The 22,222-nt window shown below is 41.3% G+C and overlaps 1 protein-coding gene across 1 annotated transcript in view; it reads left to right on the top strand.

Moving 5' to 3' along the window:
• mtcl1 (microtubule crosslinking factor 1) overlaps positions 1-22,222 on the top strand; it is an 82,450-nt gene that overhangs the window by 4,873 nt on the left and 55,355 nt on the right. Inside the window, exons 2-3 of the mRNA XM_019268904.2 lie at positions 551-775; positions 1,488-1,646. Of these exons, the coding sequence (XP_019124449.2) occupies positions 551-775; positions 1,488-1,646 (384 nt within the window). The remainder of the gene's footprint in view (positions 1-550; positions 776-1,487; positions 1,647-22,222) is intronic.

Raw genomic sequence — 22,222 nt, 5'->3', positions numbered from 1 at the left:
GCCTAACAATCTAAGATTGAACTCTTGCTAGAAGAGAGTTTCCTCTCTGTCCTGTCCTCAAAGGGCAAACCTCAAGTTGAAACTTCTGCTGCTTGTACAGAGCAATTATTCAACTCTAACGGGCAGATTGTCATGAAATATAATGAGCACATTCATGCTCCCCAGAAGCTGAACATTTCACACTACATTAGCCTTCCTCCGGTGCCAACCTCGAGTCATTTTTTAAATGCTACACAAGTCTGAAAACACCCTTTTAATGATGATGATCCTGTGACGCCACCCTAAAGAAAAATTCATTTAAATGCACTTTAAAACTTAAACACTGAAGGGGCTAAATACCTTTTTTTTATACCAACTCTAAGTATTTCTCTTGCATACCAACAGAAGTATTGTTGCTGTATGTTTGGACAGTACATCAGCATTACAGTCTTTACCTTTGACCTTTACGAGCACTTAGTGTTGTAGCTGTTGGGTCAACATTATGATCAATTATCGTTGTGTATGAGTGGTATCGAACCCACGTTTCAGGCTCTGTGTGTGTCTGTCTCAGGATGAAGTGGACGAGCTGCGGGCAGAGATGGAGGAGATGCGAGACAGCTACCTGGAGGAGGAGGTCTACCAGCTGCAGGAGCTTCGCAGGGAACTGGACCGCTCCAACAAGAACTGCCGCATCCTGCAATACCGCCTCCGAAAGGCCGAGCAGAAGAGCCTGCGGGTCGCACAGACCGGGCACGTGGACGGAGATCTGCTCCGTAGTCTGGAGCAAGACTTGAAGGTCTGTGAGAGTGTGTGTGTGTCAGTGACTGGATGTATGTTTGTGTGGCTATTTTATATATTTTACAGTTTTCTGTATTACTCAAGAATTGTATCACTGTAACCTGTTCAACGTTAAAGATATTAAAGCTCTCCACTGAACCCAGTTTACAATTACTGACTAATCCTTTCAGCACTTTGCTGTTTTCTTTACTAGTCAATTAAACTGTAACTGACAGGACTGTGGATTAATTTACTTATTTTAAACACATATATCTGCTTGATCTTTGAGTCTAACGCTGGTGTGTATGTACAGTCAGCTCTGTATTACGTGTTTGGACACTGACACAGTGTTTTTGTTGTTTTGGCTCTGTGCACTTGCACAGTGTTTTTGAAATAAAAATAATGAATGTGCTTTCAGTGCAGACTTTCAGCTTTAATTCAAGGGTATTGACAGCAATATTGGGCGAACGTTGCAGGAATTACAACCATTTTTATACATAAATCCACATTTCAGGGCACCAAAAGTAACTGGACAAATCATCTTAATTAAAGCTGAAAGTCTGCACTGACTGAGTTGTTTTGTTCTGAATCCATTATGGTGGTTTACAGAGCCAAAAGAACAAAAATTGTGTCACTGTCCAAATATTCATGGAGCTGACTGCATGTGCGTTGGCGTTTAGACGTGAGCTCGTTTTGTATTATCTGTTTATTAACTGTCGCTCTGGTATCAGGTGGCCAAAGATGTGTCGGTGCGTTTGCACAACGAGTTGGAGAGCGTGGAAGACAAACGCAGCAGAGCCGAGGACGAGAATGAGCTGCTCAGACAAAAGATCATCGAGGTGGAGATCTCCAAACAGGCGCTGCACAACGAGATGGAGAGGACCAAAGAGGTGAGGAGATAATAACAGAGGTGTTTTTGATACGGGGCGGTTGCAGGTCATGCACGCGAAGCTTGCATTTTTGTCTCAGTAGGTGCTAATTGTCTGAAAGTTCTCAGTTATACGCTTAAATAACGTCCCCTTGAGAGTGTGTTTGAGCCCAGTGGTGGATGATAAGACTATTAGAGAGTGTTGAGAGTGAGTTGTGGTAGTGAAAATGACAACTGTGGTGGATGTGATTATAAAAAAATGAATTTGTGGCTGTGCTGTCTGCACAGGCTAAATCTTCAGCCTGGCATGAGATACTAGTAAGTGCTGTGGCCTCTTTACTACCTGCATCTAAACAAGGGGAAATCTCAGTTAATGTGGTGCTACTTCAGATCAATGGTGATCACCGACCTGATCAGGAGGGTTGCTGCAGTGAATTAATTTCATTAATCACTCAACCGCTCCGGGAAAGCCCCTTTCAAAAGAATCGCTCTGTGCAGTCAGGCACCTTTAGTCTAACTGGTGTTATTTTTAACGCCTTACAACGTTAAAACATGTCCCGATTTACAACTTAACTCTGGTGGAACAGAAATGGAACATGTTGAAGAATAATACTGATGTTCACATACAGAACTGCTCGATTTTACTTGACAATCCAACCCTCCGTCGACCTCGCAGCTGAGGTGTTGTACAAGGTAACCTCCAGGGCAAAAAGAAATCCCAGTCAGTTCCCATAAACGTTTGTCTGGAAAGAAGTTCAACAACTTCCTCTCTTTCCTCCTCTGCAGAGATAAAAAAAGCTCACAAACATTTTTTGGATTTCAGCAAGACCAGAACTATTACTGTAATTGTGTTTGAGCAGTGTGAACTGTTGTATGTTGGTTGTTTTTTCTGCTTTTTTTTTTACTCCCTTTATTTGCAGGCTTAAGGCCCGTGCACGTCTTAACTCCTCTCGGCATGTCATGTTGTTATTTTCAGAATAAATCAGGATACTCAAATATTAACTGGGCGTCATTTGGTATCTCGGTCACACAGTGAAGTAATTTAATTCTTATTGTTATTGTTGTTTTGTAAGAAAAAGGGCTCTTAAGTAGCGTGCACCCCATGTACCAAGGCTGAGTCCTTACTGCAGCAGTGTTGGTTTGATTCGAACACACGGCTCTTTGCTGCATGTTGTCCTCTCTCTCCGCCCACCTCCTTGTCTATCTTCATCTGCACCCATCAAATTAAAAAAAGCGATACATCCCCAAAAAAATTATAACAAAAAAAAGAGGAAATTTTCACATGTTTTGTCAGTTTTATTTATTTATTTTTTCTTTCCAATGTAGATAAATAAGCTTTGAGATCCTGCTTTGAGTCATGAAGTGTAATGGTACCATGGAAAACCTGAGCCTAATTTTAAGACTTGTTTCTTTATATTTTGGTAAACCTGAACCATAGAAGGTTGTCATTCGTTATCTACTGGCAGTTGCTCTGTCACGATGTTCTGGTTAATTCATTTGGCATTAGACTGTTTTACGAATGCAGCCTTCAGACTTTTGTCTCACCGTTACTCTCACGTTGCTCAGTGCCTGCGTTGATAGCTGTGAAGTAATGTTCTTCTCACAGGTAATAAGATGAGCGGAGGCTATTCTCAGTGCCGCCTGGCTTAGACTAATCGAATTTGACAACGGCAGGTAACATGCCGTCAGGCAACAAAGAGAAAGTAGGCTAATACCAGACCAGTCAACACGGTGATGCTGCAGACACTGTTTCTGTTTTTGTGCCACAGTGACTCCACGTGACCTCATGTTACATACGTCTGGAGGTCTTCCACTGCTTGAAAATCTATATTCCGAGGCAGCGTATGACCTTTACTATCTGTGTTTGCAACATTGCTGTTGGTAAAGGCGTCTTATCAGGTTCAGACTGAGTGTCTGCTGCGTATGTGCTAATGCAGCAAACGCAAACTCCAGTTTTTGTTGTCGCCGCTTCACGCTGGTGACCTTTTCGGATGAAAATGTGAGACTGAATGAGGAGTTGTTGTTTTTTTTATTTTTTTTATTTGCACAGCCGTTACAGTATTTGCAGTGGCTCCAGACGATACATAGAAACACAGGATGACACAGACTCTTGTAAGAGGAGAGGGAGGCTGAGACAGCGGCTGCTCCAAATGATTGCAGATTTTTTTTTTTTTTGTGTTCCCCCGAGGTTTGTCCCAGAAAAACACAAGCTGTCTGGATCTGCACTTCGACGTCATGTCCCCCCTCTACATCCCTTCTTATCAGAGACACACGTTTATAATGCAGCACCCCTATTTCCTTCCGAACTGATTTATTCTTTTGATTGCTCATAACAGGAGGATGAATTAGGGTTTGCAAACATTTAGTTAGGGATGAATCTGCCCTTTGCTCTTGTATTCTCACAGATAAATCTCAGTGACAGAGGAGAGGAGGAGGAGGAGGCGGAGGAGGAGCATATTTTACTGATAAGAATGTTTAACTGGACTGAAAGGTTGTTCCTTTTCCTTTCAGCTTTAATTACACCTTGTAAATCGTGATCCCGGTGCGATGTCACACAGTCACGTGCAGAAAATCCTTCACAATCCTCAGTTTTTTATTCAAACCGAGGTGCCTGTGTCTTCTTTTGTTTGGGTATCTGAGTGGTCACATAGTTTAAGAATACAAACAAGCTCCAACAGTTACTTTTTCTGTCAAATGTGGTGAAAGGGCAGCTGACCTCAGATAGTTCAGGTGTTCTCTGGCCTTTGAATGCCACCTCCTCGTGTCCCTGGGCCTGTTTTTTTATCGGAGGCTGCACAGTGTGACTCTGGCCCAGAGATTGGCACCCCTGTATGGATTAATCAACAAGAAGACAAAGAGACAGAGTGGCAGAGAACGGCTGTAATCTGATGGCTGTAGGTCCTGTCCGCCTGTGATACAGACAGCTTACAGACCTGATATCAAACAGTTTAGGAGGGCGGCTCGTCAGAACAAGACCGTCTGTTGTTACAGTACCGCACAGAGGAGCGAATCGCAGCAGCCGCTTTTGTGCGGTCAGTGTGACGGTGAACGACGATTGGTGGAGAGATTTTTCATTCCTATGACATTTGAAGAAAAGCCCGCTGATACGAGTAATGAAATGGAACTAATGAAATGTCAACGCAAATAACAGGAGCATCAGGTGATTTATTAGGCGCTCTCCGTCCCCGTGATAAGTTCATCTCTCATTACAGAAAATGATAATCCTTTGCGCCGTGCTTCTCCTCCGTAGTGACTATGAGCTTCGTCTTGTGTCACATTTGTTGACTTATTGAAGCATTGATGACTTGACATCATGAGGTTAGAGCACAACAAACAGCTGAAATCGGCACATTTCATGAGATATTTTGGATGATTCGATGATGATGCGTCATGTTTATATTCAAGTAAGTTTGTGGTATCAGGCCACACAGACCGCTTTCACATGGACTATTTCTTAAACTAAAAGTAGTTCCATTGAAAACTAAAGGTCTGTGGATTATTGAGTAACAAGAGTTTGTTTCTGGAAACCCACATTATTATTTATTGACCTTATAAAATGTAATTTTCTTCGTAGGTACCGCAAACAAAATCCTAAAATTCCTTTGACAGTTTGGAGTGGAGGCAGAAGTTTGTGGGGCTGCAGCTGATGATCATTTCATCACTGATACATTTTTGATTCATTTACACCACTTTTAAGTTCCTGCAGCTCATTATGTAATAACAAATTTTTACATTTCAGTAATTTTCAGGCCAAAATATTGAATATTTTCTTGATCCACCTTCTCATATTAGATTTGATAAGATAGATTTTAACGATCAAACACTCAAGATTGCAAATTGAACTCTTGATGGGCACTGACATTTTCCAGACTAAATGATCAATCCATTCATTTACAATTCTGTATACTATAATATAAATATATTCTATAATACTCGATAGATGAATTGATAATGAACATACAATAGTTTGTTGCTGCCCTTAAACAGGGAAAAGTATCAAATCCTCACATTTGAAATGCGGCCACCAGGAAAACTTTTTGGCATTTTTCATAAAAAATGATGAATTGATTATTAAAAGAATTGCTGATTTTGCAGTAAGTGGATTGACAGACTATAAATCAACTCAATGTTTGCCTAGCTTAGCATGAGGACTGGAAACAGTACATTCAGTGTGTTTGGCAGTGTGCAAAAATAGAAATGGAGGGTGTCTCCAACCTCAAGTCATTTGTTGTTCTTGTTGTTTCATGACTACAAAGGTACGAGAGGGGAATGCCTGCATTATGGCGAACAGTGTGAGTGAAAGTCACTGCAGGCGTCGTTTGTTCGCATGTCAGAGCGGCCGCCTCGTCTCCTCTCTCACTTCTTTCTTTGAAGAATCTCCTGATCCTCCTCCTCTCATCTCTGCCTCTCACTTCTCCTTCATATCCTCCTCTCCTCTCCTCTCCTCTCTTCTGCTGTGGATCCCCTGTTAGAGGAGTGCGAATGAATCTCATTGACCTAGTTAATATCTTGTGTCTGACTCCACCAATGGGAAGAAGAGCAGACGTGAGGAGAGGAGTAACGTAGGGACTCTGCTGTAAGTCGAAATCTGCTGCAGTGACACACGTCCATAAAAACCTTATCGTCACACAGCGGCCGTGCAGTTTGCATTTACATAATTGACAGGAGGAGGCGGATAATCATAAAATAACCCTGCTCAGGTAGAAATCAGTAAAGGTAACACCTGTGTTGCTGTTGATTCCTGAAAATGTTTTTAACTTAATAACTTTAATATATAGATGGTTACTTGTTTACATATGTTGTTTTTATTTGTTTGTATACCTGGAGTATTGTAACATAAATAATTTCCCCCTGGGATTATTAGAGTATTTCTGATTCTGATTCTGATTAATGAATCAGTGACACCGATAACCTGAAGCAAACCATCACCAACACAAAGCAAATAGGAAAATCATCATTTCTGTATGAAGCCCTGGAGTGGTGTGTTATAATTCTGAAGCGCTGCCCTTTGAAGTTTAAGACCTTGAAAAATGAGATTCCTCCTCCAATTTCTATAAATGTCTTGAGATAAAAACACATTTTTGAAATCATCTTAAATACAATCTTGAGAAGTCTTGACTCGTGTTTAAGGAGTAAATATGTGATATGTTCAGTTATAGTCAGTATATCCTGAAGTTTAACACATTTTGAGATAAAGCAACGATTTATGGAAGCAAACAACACAGCGGGATTATTATTTCCATGACTGGTGCAAGTTCAGAGTTGCTGCCACCTTTTAAGCTCCCTTTGTGGTTATATTTATAGTGAAAATAGGAAATAAAATACCCATCAGTGCAAAGATCCAGCAGCTTTTCTCTGATCTGATAAATTAACCCTGACCTAAAAGATGTTTTGGAGCATGCATCAGTTTAATCTGCTGCAGGAAGATGAAATACAAGAACGTGACACCAAGTGAAAATACAGGAGTGATCATCAAACACAGGACGAATACAGCTGAACACGTATAAGCCACGTTAGCTATGCTCAAAGTCCAGTCCAGTTTAAATCTGTGAAATCTCTGATGTCCGTACAAAATTTCATGGCAGTCCATCCAATAGCTGATATATTTCAGGCTGGATCAAAGTGGTGAAATAACCAACGACAGACGGACTGCCACGTCGCTTAACATGGCTAAACAGTATTATCTCATCGCTCTGCGGTACGCCGCTCAGCTTAACCTAGATCTGAAAAGAGCAGAACATACACAGAGCCCATCCGAGGTTGGTTCCTGGACACTTCTCCACTCCAACAAATGGTATTAGTAGTTATATTTAGGGAGGTTGACAGCAGCTTGGCAGGCTGTAAGTCAGACTGAGTCATTGTGCTTCTCGCCTCTCTTCCAAACACAAGGAACAGACAGGCCATCAGAAAAATAGAGCTCCCAGTAGTATGTTGGAGGCCATAGCCTTGAGTGAAAAATAGTTTTTGGCTTTGCCAAAGGTTGTGAGATTATGTGTGAATTATCGATAATTGTGAATTATCGATATTTCTATGATTAAAATTACCTTGTGTGATGTCAAAGGGGTCACATGCAGGATTAAAATTACCTTGTGTGATGTCAAAGGGGTCACATGCAGACACAGAAAACTAAAATCCAGCTTTCACAAATGGCAAAAAATGGAAAAATGATCAACTTGTTGATGAAAATAACAAAAGTATTTAGCCATAAAGAGCCACACACCTTTTCTCAGGCGTCAACCTGACTCTCAATAGTTTATTGTTTGTTCACGTTAATAATATATTATTAATATTATTAAATCATATTAAATAATCCACTAAAAAGTTTTCTGAATTATTAGTTGTTGTTTTTTTAAATGTCAGAAAATGCTGAACATTGCCACGCCAAAAACGCCAAGGTTACTCTTAGATTGCTCATTCAAAAACCAAAGAAATTCAATTAATGAAGAATTTTGGCATTTTCCATGATAACTTGACTGTATTAATTTATTTAATATTTAAAAAGTTACATTTGTTACTAATTAACCTTCAACTGATCATTTCATCTCTTTTTGTGAGTGTTGAATGTTTGGCTGGCAGCAGCACTCCTTTAAATACAAACTATGATAATGTGAACATCACTTCTTACTCAGTCGAATGTTCAGCGTTCAGTCTATTGTCGTGTGATCGACTGAAAGAGTTCGTCTGATGGGTCAGAGACTGTCTGAGTCACAGAGGGTCGTCACCTTCCTCTAGCCTGCAGCAGCAGAGTGATGCACCGACAGTGATGTGTAGCAAAGGTTCATTTGGAATCTTATGGCACTTTCCTTTAGCTCTGTTTTTGGTCTCCACCCTCTCCTGAGGGAAATATGTAGCTCTTTAGCTGATAACTTTGTTCACAATCTAGTTAAACCTAACTTTGTCTGTCATTTTGGTGTCGGGCAGGTGGTGTGCAGTGTGTTTTAAGAGCTTTTTTAGTGAAAACAGCTGCCTGCTGCAGCTGGAAATGAGGTTGATGATTTGTCAATCTACCAAGCGTCAGTGATTCTGGTGAGGTGAGGCTCCTGCACAGAGCCCAAAGGATATTAAAAGACAATACCCTTTCCGGCCGCAGTCTGTACACCCTGCTGCCATCTGGTAAATGATACAGAAGCGTCCGGTGCCATCACCAGACGCCAAAGCAGCTTCTCTTGTCAGACTGAGAGAATTCAATTCATCGTCTGCACTCCACCATAAATAATCGCCTATTTTTATGTATTATTGTTATTTATTCATCCATTTATATAAATTGAGTTTTGCATGTACAATGAAATTAAGATTGTACCTTGATAGATAAGATGTTGAATGGAGGACCTGTGGTAGAACTTCTTACATGGTGGGAGTAGCGGTCTGTTGCCTCCACATGCAGGAGGTGAGAGGAGCTGTTCATAATTGCTAACATCGTCTTCTCCCTAACTTCCTCTAAGGAGTCTCTGGGGCAGTCCAGGACAGAGCTGGTCCTCTTGACCAGTTTGTTAATTCCTTTTCTGTCCCTCTGTTCGTGCTTCCCTCCTCAGCAGACGACTGCATAGAAAATTTTGATGAGAACAGTGAGAATCGAAACCATGAGCGGAAAGGAAGGGAATTGACCCACCGATCGTTTGATTAGTGGACGACCTGCTCTACCTCCTGAGCCACAGCCGCCCCAGTGTGGAACTGAGGGGGGCGTTGCAGATGTTTACGTCAATACCTTTGCATGATAGTGCGACTTTAAATGAAAAAAATGTGAATGTTGACAGCCCCTGAAGTAAGACATCAAAAAAATATTACTTACTAATGATCAACTCTGGTATTGGTCGTCGTATTGGGTTTTTAAAATCATACCTGGCTCTATACAATAATCAACACAATCTAGCTGATGCAGATATGACCATGCAGACCAGATCAAATCAAGCAGAAGTGTCTTGTAAAACTGGTAACCATGCTCAAAAATAGAGCTGTCCCTGGCCAGTCTTGCAGTAACCCTTTAAGTTCTCTATCATACGTTCAAAGTGCTCTATTTGGGGCAGATATACTGGTCTTGGAAGCTGCATGGGCAAAAATCCCCAGAGCATTTCCTCCACAGACTTGTATTTGAGGATTGCGGGAGCCTATAGACTGATGCTTCCGTTTGAAGTGAAGTGCACTCGTTATAGAAGATGAGAAAAATGTGAAAGACCGGTGAGGGGAGGCAGACGCAGGCCCAGCTCTCTGGGGGTTGTATGTTGCATGCAGTCATGATTTAATGATGACTTCAGCAGCAAAGACAGAGACCTGCCTACACAGCTTGATACACTCCAAGGCTAGACTTCATCACAAGCTGTGACATGTTAATGAATCCTCCATCTTCCTCTTCTATGTGCTTTCAGTAGCTCTTCTACTGAAAAATAATACCCCTCCTCTTGTCTTTCTATTCTCTGCTATGCCATTACACAATAAAAAAAAGTCTTCTCACTTGAGTGATCATTCATGGGTCACATAGGAGTAGCTTTTGACACTTTCTCTCTTATTCTTGATTAACTGATCATGACACTAGAGAAGAAGATCATCTAAAGTTCAAAGATGTGCTGTGTTTGCATATTTTGCTCTATGCAGACATGTATGTTAAATCAGTATTTAAACTTCATTAGGTTTTGCACAACACAGGCTGTGTCCCCATTAAGCAATATTACACCAGAGGCCGTGCTTTAACGTCATTATTGGCATGAAGACTACTTTCTGGAATAATAAACTGGAAGCAACTTAGCAGTGGAGACACTTTCTAGTCCTGTCAAAGCTTTTGGAATCTTTTCCAAAAGTCACAACATATTTTTATCTAACGAAATATTCCTCTTCAGTCCGTGTTAGTCGACCTTCAAAAACAACATTTTGTCTGCGCTCATTAAACTGTTTGATCTCCAACATGCTGCACACAAACGAGGTACACACCTGTATTAACTAAGCAGTCTAACCTCTCCATAAAATCCAGAATATTCATTAAAGAAAGCTGAAATTTCAAATTCAGGTGTGTAACTTCATTAAAGTTGGCTTCCAGTGTACAGAACTACTTCTTTTATAGTTCTCCTTTGTCGTCACCACCAGTTTTTCCAATAATCTTTAATTCCTACTACTCTAGGATTTGATGATGAATCTTAAGTTTCAGAATGCTGTAAATTATATGAATAAATCATGATGGAGATTTACAAGCTTGTGGTTTGCACGTTAAACTGCATTATCACAGAAACAGAGGAAGTCCAGGTAACAACATTATAGATTACTGTGGGCCTCTGTTGGCCCCTGAGCTCAGAGTTCGTCATCTTTTACAGCGTTTTGTGGTTGCTCGTTAGTCCACTGGGCTTTGCTAATAACACAGCACGTCAAATCTCACTTACGTCCTTTTATTGGCCGCCCTCCTACAAAAATTTCAAGCCACAAAAGACGGCATGTGTGCACAGACGAAGACCCCCACCCCTCCTATTACCGACCCATTGTGAAGCTTTGGACACAAACACAAGGGGACAGTGAAGTGCTGGGCGGCGGAAAGTGGCGAGGGGGTGAGGACGACCTCATTATCAGCCAGCTGGATGGCCCAGCCGCCCACCCATAACTCCCCCCTTTTTTTTTTTAACCCCCATAGCACACCCTCCTCCAAGCCAAGCTCCTGTCACAAATGAGAATAACACTCTGTTGTCTGGTTCCAAAAGAAACATAGCTGTGGCCCAGAGCGAGAGATCCAGGCCACCTCTGCAGAGTCCCAGATAGACTGATAGAAGTTTATGATCATACGGTGTTAAGGTTTTATTTATCAGTGCCTCATTACCATAGGCTCTTGAAAAAACAACTTCTAATTATGAGTAGTAGATGATCCTGGAGATGACTTCAGTCCCTAGCTAGATGTTAATCATGGTTCTGAAGGATAATAAGCTGCAGATAAAGGCTTAATTAAAGCCCGGCAGCCATCTTAAGAAGCCTGTTTACATAAACAAAGAGGTATAGCAGATTAAAAAGGCTTATTGTACTTTTCACTGCTGCGTTTCACCATCTAATTCAGTTCTCTGATCTTTGCGACTCTATCAAAGTATTTTGGCAAACCTTAAATGAAGGTCTTGGATCAGATCAGGTTTTGGAAACACAGACAATACTTTATTGTTTTATGATTATTCCATGCTTGGTTTTGTTGCTTTAATTGGATTTTTTAACAATAAGAAAAATGTGTAATCTCTTCGTCCCTTTCCTTTGTGCTAACCGAGCATGAGGAAGTGTGAATTGTATGTGCGTTACCATATGTTACTAACTATACAAACTAATGTAGGTAGCTAATGATGTGCTCCTTTGCTTTCGAAGTAATTCACGTCTCAAGCATGAATACGAGCTGTTGGCAAAGTGTGACCACTTCTCAGGCAATTTAATTACAGGCCACTTTAATCAATCCCTGCTCCTGCTGTTATTAATCATTGTTTAACTGTATGCAATATATTATCCTGTAAAAATACGATCTTTAGACTGTTGAATGAATGACAAACTGACCGACTAGATGCAGCCGCGATAAACAGTGAGCGCTGTGAGGCTGATAGCCTTTTCACTGATGTGGAGGTTTGACAAGTGCAGAACTGGCAACCTCCCCCTGTGGCTCTGAGAGAGCGGGTGGTGGAGTCTTAACAGGAAGACAGGTCCCCGACTGCTAGAGGCCAGGAGGGGGAAGTGGTGATTGATATTTCTGTTATAAAAGGGACATGAAGAGACAGTCAGGCGGTATGAAACAACATCAGGGAACAAGAACAGATTTCCAGCCCTGAGACAAAAAAGTATTAGGCAAACAAGTCTTATTATTTTTGCTATAAAGCATTGCATAGGTGGAGTTTCCTGTTCAGCGACTCAGTCACAGAGAATCAGATTTAATGGACTCTAATACTTAATACTTGTAGTACTAATGAAGCTACATCTTCAAAAAGTGTTTGCACTAATTCAAAATATTTGTACAAAAATCTTTTAGGTGAGTTTTAGGGACTCTATGCTTATTTGCTTTCTTGCCAAGAGTTACATTTAAAAGATGGATACTGGTTTTATGTGTAGTGATATGAGATTGAGCTGGAAGGTGATTAGCCTAGCTTAGCATAAAGACTGAAAACAGAGGGAAACGGCTAGCCTTCTATCAAAAAATACACCTTTTATTCACAGTCGTATTTCATGACAAAACTTTATTTATACGGCATTTTAAGGGAATTTATACAGAAAAGTGCAATTTTATATTATGATGAAAACATTTATGGCGAAATGTTTATTTTATACGGCATCCATATGATATTTTCATAGTAATTATATGGCAAAACTGTGTTTTTTTAATACCATATAATGCCAGCATTTACCGTAAAATCAATAGGACTAATATCCTTTTACCGTAATAGCAGAAAAAGTTCAAACCGTGTTTATTACCCTAAAATTTTGGCTACCACAGCTGCCAGTTTTTGAGTGTTATTGATCTTTATATCTAACAAGAAAACAAATAAAAGTATATTGTCAACGGAAGCTAATCGATTGGACAGTAAAACATCTATCTCTATATTGTCCTGGGATGCTGCATCCTGATCTTGTATCCTCTAACGAGGAAAATGTCAAGCAAGAATGATGAATCCCTTCAGGAAAAAATGTGGCGTTGTTATTAATTAAAGTCCAAAATGACAAATGACAAGTGTAGGTGGCGATAGTAGGCCTCAAGCTAACACGAGGATGAAAATCAACAAGAAAAAGAATGAATGAGCAGCCCGATTCTCCCTCGACAGCTACCACGTAGCCCTCGGTGAGGCCATGAGACTGGAGTGGGCAGCTCCCAGGAGGCAATGTGAGTATAACTATGAATGAGCTGCAGGATGGTGTTTTAAAAGAGCTTGCAGACTCAGCAAAGACCTTCCCGAGGGAGACGCAGGTGTCGAAAAAGAGACCAATATATGTGAAAGGCATTCACTGCACTGCTCACTGCTCTGTCTGGAGGTCATCTCATCTAAAAAGCTTTGCCCTCACACCAACCGTTCACACCTGTGACTTTAAGCGGAGGCTATAAAAAAAAAAACAGAAATTCAACATGTCACAAGAGTCGACCCGTCCGTGGCGCAACACTAACAGCTATAAATGACAGTGTGACTCAGACAGGCCAGGAGGAGGGAAGAGCTGCCATGTCGTCTGCCTTGCAACTCCTCAGCAAGTCCACAGAGTATTCTGGGACGGCAGACGGCTGGCAGCGTGCCAGTGGTGTGTAATGTGCAGAGATAGAAAGCCGTTTAAGAGAGGGCATGAGAGGCGAATGTTGCTCTGCTCTCATCATGACGTACAGAGGAGACGGATACGATCCGAGAGTTACACTTGACTGGAGGCCCCGGGCAAAATAATGCTGACAAATCACAACTGGAAAGAGATACTGCTTTTTCTCATGCTGTTCCTGTCATAACAAATATCACGACTCTGACATGTAAAGAACAGAGTTCAACTCTTTTTTAAAAATGTATTTATGTGACCTGTCTTGTACCAGCTGAGATAAGAATGTCTCTTAAAGGATAAAGCTGGATTTACTCTATCTTTAAACATTTGGCACATGCTTTTGTCCAAAGCAACAAAAAGAAATCTTCAACGCTTTGTTGCCATCTGCAAATCCCAAGAAAACATCAAAACCACAATGAATTGAGCAGCAGCCTTACAAAATTACAGCGGTAACCAAGAATTGCTTCCAAGGCCAATGAGCCTATCATTGACTACCTAGATTAGTTTGTGAAGTTACAGGTTACGATTAAAAAAATGTTGCATAACGTAACGTAGCGTAGTGTAACACAACGTAACGTAACGTTATGTTCAGTCTTTTCTCTTGTAATGTAATGTGGAGAATTTCAATGTTTAACGTGCCTTGACAAGCTTATCAAGGAACCCATCATCAACTACCTACATTACTTTGTGAAGTTCTGTTACGTAATATAACATAGCATAACGCAACATAACGTAGTGTACCATAACGTAATGCAGCGCAACGCAACATAACGTAATGTAATTTATGGCTAACCTTAACAGCCCTATCCTGCTTTTTATTGTATTTGTTACTCAAGATAATTATGTTTGACAAACACAGTTAGCCGTCATCCTAAAAGTCTTTTCTCTTGTAATGTAATGTAGAGAATTTCAATGTTAAACCTGCCTTGACTGGCTTATCAAGGAGCCGATCATCAACTACCTACATTACTTTGTGAAATTAAATTTAAAAAAAGTTGCGTAACGTAACGCAACATAATATAGTGTAACGTAACGTAATGTCTTTTGTAAAGTGTAAAGTCTTTTCTCTTGTAATGTAATGTAGAAAATTTCAATGTTTAACCTGCCTTGACTATCAAATTGTGATCAAGTGCTGAACTGACAGTGGCTTCTTTTGGTTGGTTGCTCTGGTGTTTTTTACTCCCACTTAATGGATTTAATCTGTCAATCAGACACTACCGGAGCTGTACGGTGGTACCATTTCTCCTTTGGTTTTTCTTGCAGATTCAGCTTTAGTTCAATTCGTTGTCTGATAGGCCACCATTGACTCTTCTGTTCATTGAAAACACACTAATGTTGCTGCTGTGAGCATGAAAACGGATCACTTTTATATCCCAAGAGGATTGACTGACTCTCTAGAATCCAAATGTTAATGTCATTGAAATCCTTACATTGTAACTGTATCTATTATACTGAATCTATTTGTCAATCCCTGGCGTTAAAGAGGCCTCTGCTCTCCGTCTCAGTTCTTCTGTCTCCGGGTCAGATTATTCGATTTTCCTCTTTCAAACCATCCATTACCATGGCAGCAAGTGATGGACAGCCCGGCCAGGCGATGGGTCGTTAAGTACTGTGAGAAGATTTCATGGCTTTACTACCGTTCAGAAGGCAACCACGCTAGTGTAGCCTCTGACTGTGAGCCAGCATCTTTACCATTAATTATTAGAGTTGAAAGAGTTGAAAAGGTTTTTGTCTTGGATAATATACAGTAGTCTGAGTTTTACAGTAACGTCAGTGAGTAAGACTAAAAAGTGTACTTGAAGAAGAAGCACTGAGGAAGAAACAACAGTGAGAAGTTCAAACGTGGATAGAATGAATAGATAAAAATAAACCTGATGGATTTTTTACTTATATTTATTTGTTACTTTTTACGAAATTGGATACTTTGATCGTTTAGGCGTCGAAAAGTGTCACCGACAGTATAAAGAATGATGCCTGGTTGCTCAAAAAAGCCACCTGTAACGCCACCTGGCTGTGGCCACACTGTTAATTATGCATAACTTTAGGTCTTAATACAATTTATATAGATGAGTTGTATATACCCTCAGTACAGTTGTCATGAACGGGGAGATTAGCTATAGAGACCAAAACTGTTTTTGTACCAGGCTGTAAACATGTTTATTTCTGCTTTGAAGTTGGACATTTTAACATGGGGACTTATGGAGACTGACTCGTGTTTGTAGCCGGGCTCAAGTGGCTGTTTGAGGAACTGCAGTTTTTGGCACTTCCACATTGGCTTCACTTCACAGACACGGAGGTTGCGGCTTGCTTAGGACTGACTGATACATACAACAAGTAGTAGTCTCAAGTAGACGATGCTTTATTGTAAGGAATCATTGCCTCTTGATTTAGATAATAAAAATGATAATTATAAGATTATAGCTGCAAGCAGTTCGGGCCCTCGCACATGTGCGCACGTCGAAATGTGCGCATGTCGACAGCTCTGAGAAGGTGCTTCCTGCCGATTTCTTCTTTGAATGATTTTTATGGATGGCCACACCCACACCGTTTTCTCAAAATTCGTCATTTTGATAACTTTCACTCAGGAAGTCTATATGAACACACCTACCAAGGTTGAAGCCAATGAGATAAAATCCCTAGGAGGAGTTCGTTTAAATATGACCCCTTCTCAACCAGCCCAAAACACTGAAAATGGTGATTTTCATCCTTAAATATCTCGCTTCCTGTTCATTAATGGTGATTTTCATCCTTAAATATCTCGCTTCCTGTTCATTGTAGCCCATTGCTGGCTGAGGTTTCATAACTCTGTGTCCAAAACTGTGGCGGGGCTGCCTCAAAGAAAAGTTCAAGGGGGTGCTATGGAGCATTTTTGCCCTGCCCCCTAAATGATATTATGCAGCCGAATTGTGCATAATATTGGTCTTAACAACCACAAGAAGTTTCAGACAGCTCTGAGGAAGTATATGATAGCCCAACACTGCCTGAAAATCAGCCAAAAAGTCAATGGAGTCTCGGTGAAGTAGCTTTGAAGTGAAGATAAAGTCGGGGGTAAGGATTTGGCTTTAATGCCCTGAGCCTGTAAACGCTGTCGTCCTCCCCACTCAAAAACTGAGTTACCATTAGCTAACAGCAGCTACAGTTGGCAGGACATCAGAGGGAAAACCTGAAACGATTTCTCCATAACATGATCCAGTTTCACCAAAATCAGTTGATGGTGTGTTACGACAGTGACCCTTCTCCTGAGCACAACGTGATTTTAAACTCATTTTATGGTAGAAAAGTTGCACAATGTAGCTATAAGTTTTGTCACGTCATGTTGAGGATTCAAGTTTGACTTTGAAGTTAATGATCCTCACAAATCCAGTTAGACAGTGAGTGTAAGGCTGCATGTTAGGGTGGTGTACGCCGAAGTAAAACATCGGAATGTGACGGTGTGCATAAGAGAGTAATTTATGTCCAGTAATTACTTCCAAGATTAGTTCACTTTGTAGTACAATTAGTGAAGTGTCACAAGTCACCATTATGGTTTTTGAAGGTGTGATAACTTCTCTCATCAGTTGTGTCTCTCTGAGTCTCAGGGGAAAAATATTTAACAGATGAGTAGAGCACGTCGTTTGATAGGTAACATTTACTCTGAAGGAAAAACATGCTGCTGCAACACTCTCACTACAAGATCTTGGAAAAAACTAGTGTGTTCACATGGGAACGGGAAATATTGTGCTCTGACTACCTGTTTGTGTAAGACACCGAGACATTTTTGGAACGAGTGCTGGATGACATCGCACGTGACATCAGCACCATGAAATCCCAGTGTGGAGAGGGAAAAAAAAAAATTTGGGGGAGGATGAGTAAGAACGGGAACACAGCGAGTGTATTTTCGGCAGCATCTGTACTCAACAGCTTGGCCTATTTATGATTTTGCTCAAACACTGTAACCACACCGCAGAGAGCAGCGTCTGGCTCCGGTAATGGGATTTAACAGGAAGTGTGGTGCGACCACGAAACGGGCGGGGGGAGGAAAGGGGGGCACAAAAGAAGCTGCGACGGCCGCTGGATGCAGATAAACCCTCTTCTCATCCCTGACAAGAGAAGCCTAAGACTCCAACACAACAGCATAAATATCGCTCACCCGGGGGAGAGCTCAAAAGAGATAAGTCGCTAAGAAATGTTCAGAGGCAGATTATATTAGCGAGATCTGAATGAATGAGCACTCACTCTGGACTCTAATCCGTTTTCAATGAAATATTAATGCATATAAGTGCTCATTTATCGTTTAATTAAATTTTTCTCCATCCAAGGACACAATCTGATGCACAAGTGTTTTTTTCAAAGCTCCTGCACACGGTGATTTACGGCACTGTGTTATTTTTTATACGGACGATCAATCTTTGGCTTGCAGCACCTGCAGTAGGCCGTACAGTCTAAATATACTGTATCTGGATCTGCTCCATCAGCCAAAAACGAACCCATGCAACCCATTGGAATTCAATTTGCCCGCTGAAAATGGTGCACAAACCTCCCGTAACGGCTACAGCAAACTACTGTGAATAGCTGGCAGTGATATCTCAAAAAAGCCTAAACCAATCAAAGCTAACTGAGTTAAAGTGATCCAGTAGAGTGCGCTGCTCGGCCGATGTGCACACGCGTGTATGTATCTGCAGTCTCGAGGCTGTCTGGGTTTATGTACGTCTGCCGTGTGTGTGTGTGCACAGTTTGGCAGTGAGACAGACTGAATGCAGCAGTCTCTGAGGTCATTCCAATGCAGGCCATCCCCAGCGGATGTGAGCATCTTGTAAACAGACTCCGGCCTCTCCATCGCCGCTGCATCTTGACATCCAATAGCTTAGTCCAGAGATTGCTTCCTACCTCAGTGGCGAATGTGAAATCCTTAAAGATACAACCAAGAGAATTATGCTTTTAATCAGAGAGCAGAGCTCAGAGGAGATGCTACACTCAGGACTGAAACATCAAACCTTCCACACGTTAAGAAATCTTGTTTATCTGGTGAAAAGATGGGCATGTTTTGGCACAAAACACGCCACTGGTCAGAATTACACATCCAATGATCTTAAAGCTACAGTAATCAATATTATGTTGAGCTGCTGCTCCTTCATGTCGAGCTGATGTGGTTCGAGCATCTGATCAGGATGCATCTTCATTTCCGGGCACATGCAACGTGAGGAGACCCTGGGGCAGACCCGAAATCACTGCAGGGATTATAACTCATCTGGCCTGGAACGCCTCAGGGTCCGCCAGGAGGAGCTGGAATGTATTGCTGAGGAGAGGAACGTCGTGAAAGCCCTGCTAAACTCCCTGCCACTATGAACCATGTGAGCACTTGTAACATGTAGCAATTTTCAGCCTGTTATTTTTTATTTTGGTCCACTCTCACCTCCTAAATCCAGTGTACACTACCTGCTCAACATCAAGTGACAGAGACAGTGAAGCATTTAGCAGCTACAGACACAGACACTTTCTTTTGGAGTTGGTTTAGAACAAAAGAGCTACAAAGAGAGTGATACTGGACTTAAATTTGTCAGGTGGACACAAACGCGATGGCAAATGAATAATAATGCTGGGTGATAATCAAGTGGACCAATGTGGACGTGCTAAAAAATGTAATTCCTTGAGCACCTGCTAAGACAGGCTCCAGAAGTGAGTCATTCTCCATAAGCCCCTATGTTAAATGTCCAACTTCACAGCAGAAATTATTATTTTTTTTGGTTCTCTATCGCTAACTTCACTGTTCATTATACTGTACTGAGCCTGTGCACAGAGTTGCACAGCTGGCTGCTTAATTGATAGGTAAGTGCCGTCACAGTGACTTATTCAAGCACCCGGCATCATTCGGCCGCCTCAGGTCAGTGATGATCAACGTCTTTGCCGAATTTCGATTAGCCGAGAGGCGGAAGAAGCAGTACATCACAACATAGCGTGAAAATTCAAAACAGCACTTCAGAAACATACGGGTGACGTTATTCATGTTCATTGGTGATAACATGTGAGTTTACAGCTTTAAAAGACATCACAGCTATACTGCTGCATTATGGGATATCCATCACTGGGTACCTTGCAGTATCTGAAGTGTTCATTTTTGGTGTGCGACAGTAGAAAGTTGAAGCATATTGGTGCCTTTTGTTGCTAAATATCCTGTAACTTATTTTTAAAAACCTTAACAGTGTTTTAATTTGTATTAAATCACAAACGCTCAAGTATTCTGAAGTCCAGAGGTGAGAAACGTGTTTTGTCAGAAGGTTGACACTAACAAACTTCTATTGATATCAACATTTTAATAGCACGATACTGAACATTTTGCTGCAGCAAACCTTTGTTAATTTTCTGACATAAGAAGGAATTAATTGATAACTAGCCATCGCTCCTTCTCCAGTCCTTATATTAATGGCTGAAATGTGATAATCGTGTATACGGGAAATCCATGATGATCACAAAAATCAAATTAACTGATTATCGGATTATCTGTCCGCCATATTTCAGACAAACTGAATTATAACTTCTCAGATATCTCGATAACGAAGAGGGGCTGAAAACACAGCATCATAACAAGAACACATTTACAGGCTGTGAATTCACAGGTGTGTTATATAGGGGTCAACAATGCTGCTATTCCTGTTTCCCGCAGGAGACTCGTGGGTCCATAGCAAACGAGAAAACATTAAACCTCGTAGGAATCAACACCGGTAGCTATGGCGACCTATACGCTGGTATATACATGCGCTGCAACATGAGCACATATATACCCGCCTGTGTGGTGTGTGTTTGTGTACGTATATTAATGTGTGTGTGTGTGTGTGTGCAGGAGGTCGCATGTGATCAGCCGAGGGTCCCTCCCATCCGGTTCCTCTTCACCGAGCGCGCCTTGACCTCCAGTCTGGGACCCAACATGCATTAAAGAGCAGCACAATAGAGCTTTTATGGGGCGTGTCACTCCGCTGACAAATCTCCCTGAAACAACCCACAGCCTGGCATGCTGCTCGCAGGAAAAAACGATGCCAACTGGCGCAAAGCGAGGGCACAAGGTTGACCGACTTTTAGGTGAAAGAAGTAGTGAGAAATTCACAGGACGTGTGTTTTTTTTTTTCGACTAATCCCTCGTACAGAACAGAGCAGTGTTAAAACAACAAGACACCGTAATTATCTGCTAATAATAATTATCCTTTTCCTGATTAGAGGATGAGGACTAAACAATTTAGGAAACATGAGTAGCTCCAAGTGTCCTCCACAGTAAATCAGGTTGAACACATAACACAAGATTAGCCTGTGTTAGTCATTGTGTGTGTGTGTGTGTTTGCGGCAGTTATTTGACTTGCGGCGAACTGGTTCTCCAGTTGTGCAGTGCTGAATCTGCAGCTCACAGTAAGGAGGGAGCAGGAATGAGGGAGGTTACACTCAGCGAGCGCTCCCATTAGCGGGTTATCTTCCTAGAAGTATAATTACAACCAGCTCCACCTCAGGGTCTCTTCATAGTATGCAACCGGCAGGATTCATTTATTTCTAGTCATTTTAGACATGTTAGCTAAAGAATGCCCAGTGAGTGGTACAGTTATCTGCTAGGAGTAATAAATGATGAGGAAACTATGTATTGAGGCCTTTAAAATCTCCAGTGTGTCAGATTTAGGGATCTGTATGACCAGAAATGTCAGTAACATAATATGATATGTTTTTATTGTGTATAAACAACTGAATATAAAATCATTTTGTTTTTATACCTTAAAATGGACCATTTATATCTAAAGATGCTCCGTGTCCTCTATGATGGAATTCACCATGTTTCTACAGCAGTCCAGAACAGAAAAAACTAACTCTTGAAAATTAGGGCCCGAGCACGGCACGCTGGGCGGGCCCTATTGAATTTCTAACGCTCAACAACGTTTAAAAGTAAATCGCATTTTCGACGGCCTATATGTACTCAAAAACTCATGAAAATCCCCCAAAGTCGGTGTAAAATTACGCATTTTGGGGGCCTCGCACACTGGACGTGAAAAATGGCTCGACAGCGCCACCTACATGTATGTTTTCGGAGGGGCCCCTTGACCGGTTTCATCACGTGTACGAAATTTGGGGAGTATGTAACATACTGGACACACAAAAAAGTCTCTTGGTGACCGTGTGACAGTGAAGCGTACGGCGTCCAATTTTTGTCAAAGTTGGCCTTTTCGTGTTTTGGGGTCATTTCCAGGGGTCGCATTTGAATGAATCCTCCTAGGATTTTACCGATGTGTTTGAAACTTGGCGTGTGTGTTCTTAAGCCTTGACAATGAAAAGTTATCAAATCAAAACTTTCATCTGAGGGCGTGGCAGTGACGGTGCGTCAAAGTCACGCTGCGTTTTTTTCCCAAAAAAAATGAGACGCCA

This window comes from Larimichthys crocea, chromosome II, assembly GCF_000972845.2.
Source record: "Larimichthys crocea isolate SSNF chromosome II, L_crocea_2.0, whole genome shotgun sequence".
NCBI lineage: Eukaryota > Metazoa > Chordata > Actinopteri > Sciaenidae > Larimichthys > Larimichthys crocea.
Note: the sequence above shows the minus strand (reverse complement) of the source record. Positions and strands in the feature narration are given on the sequence as shown.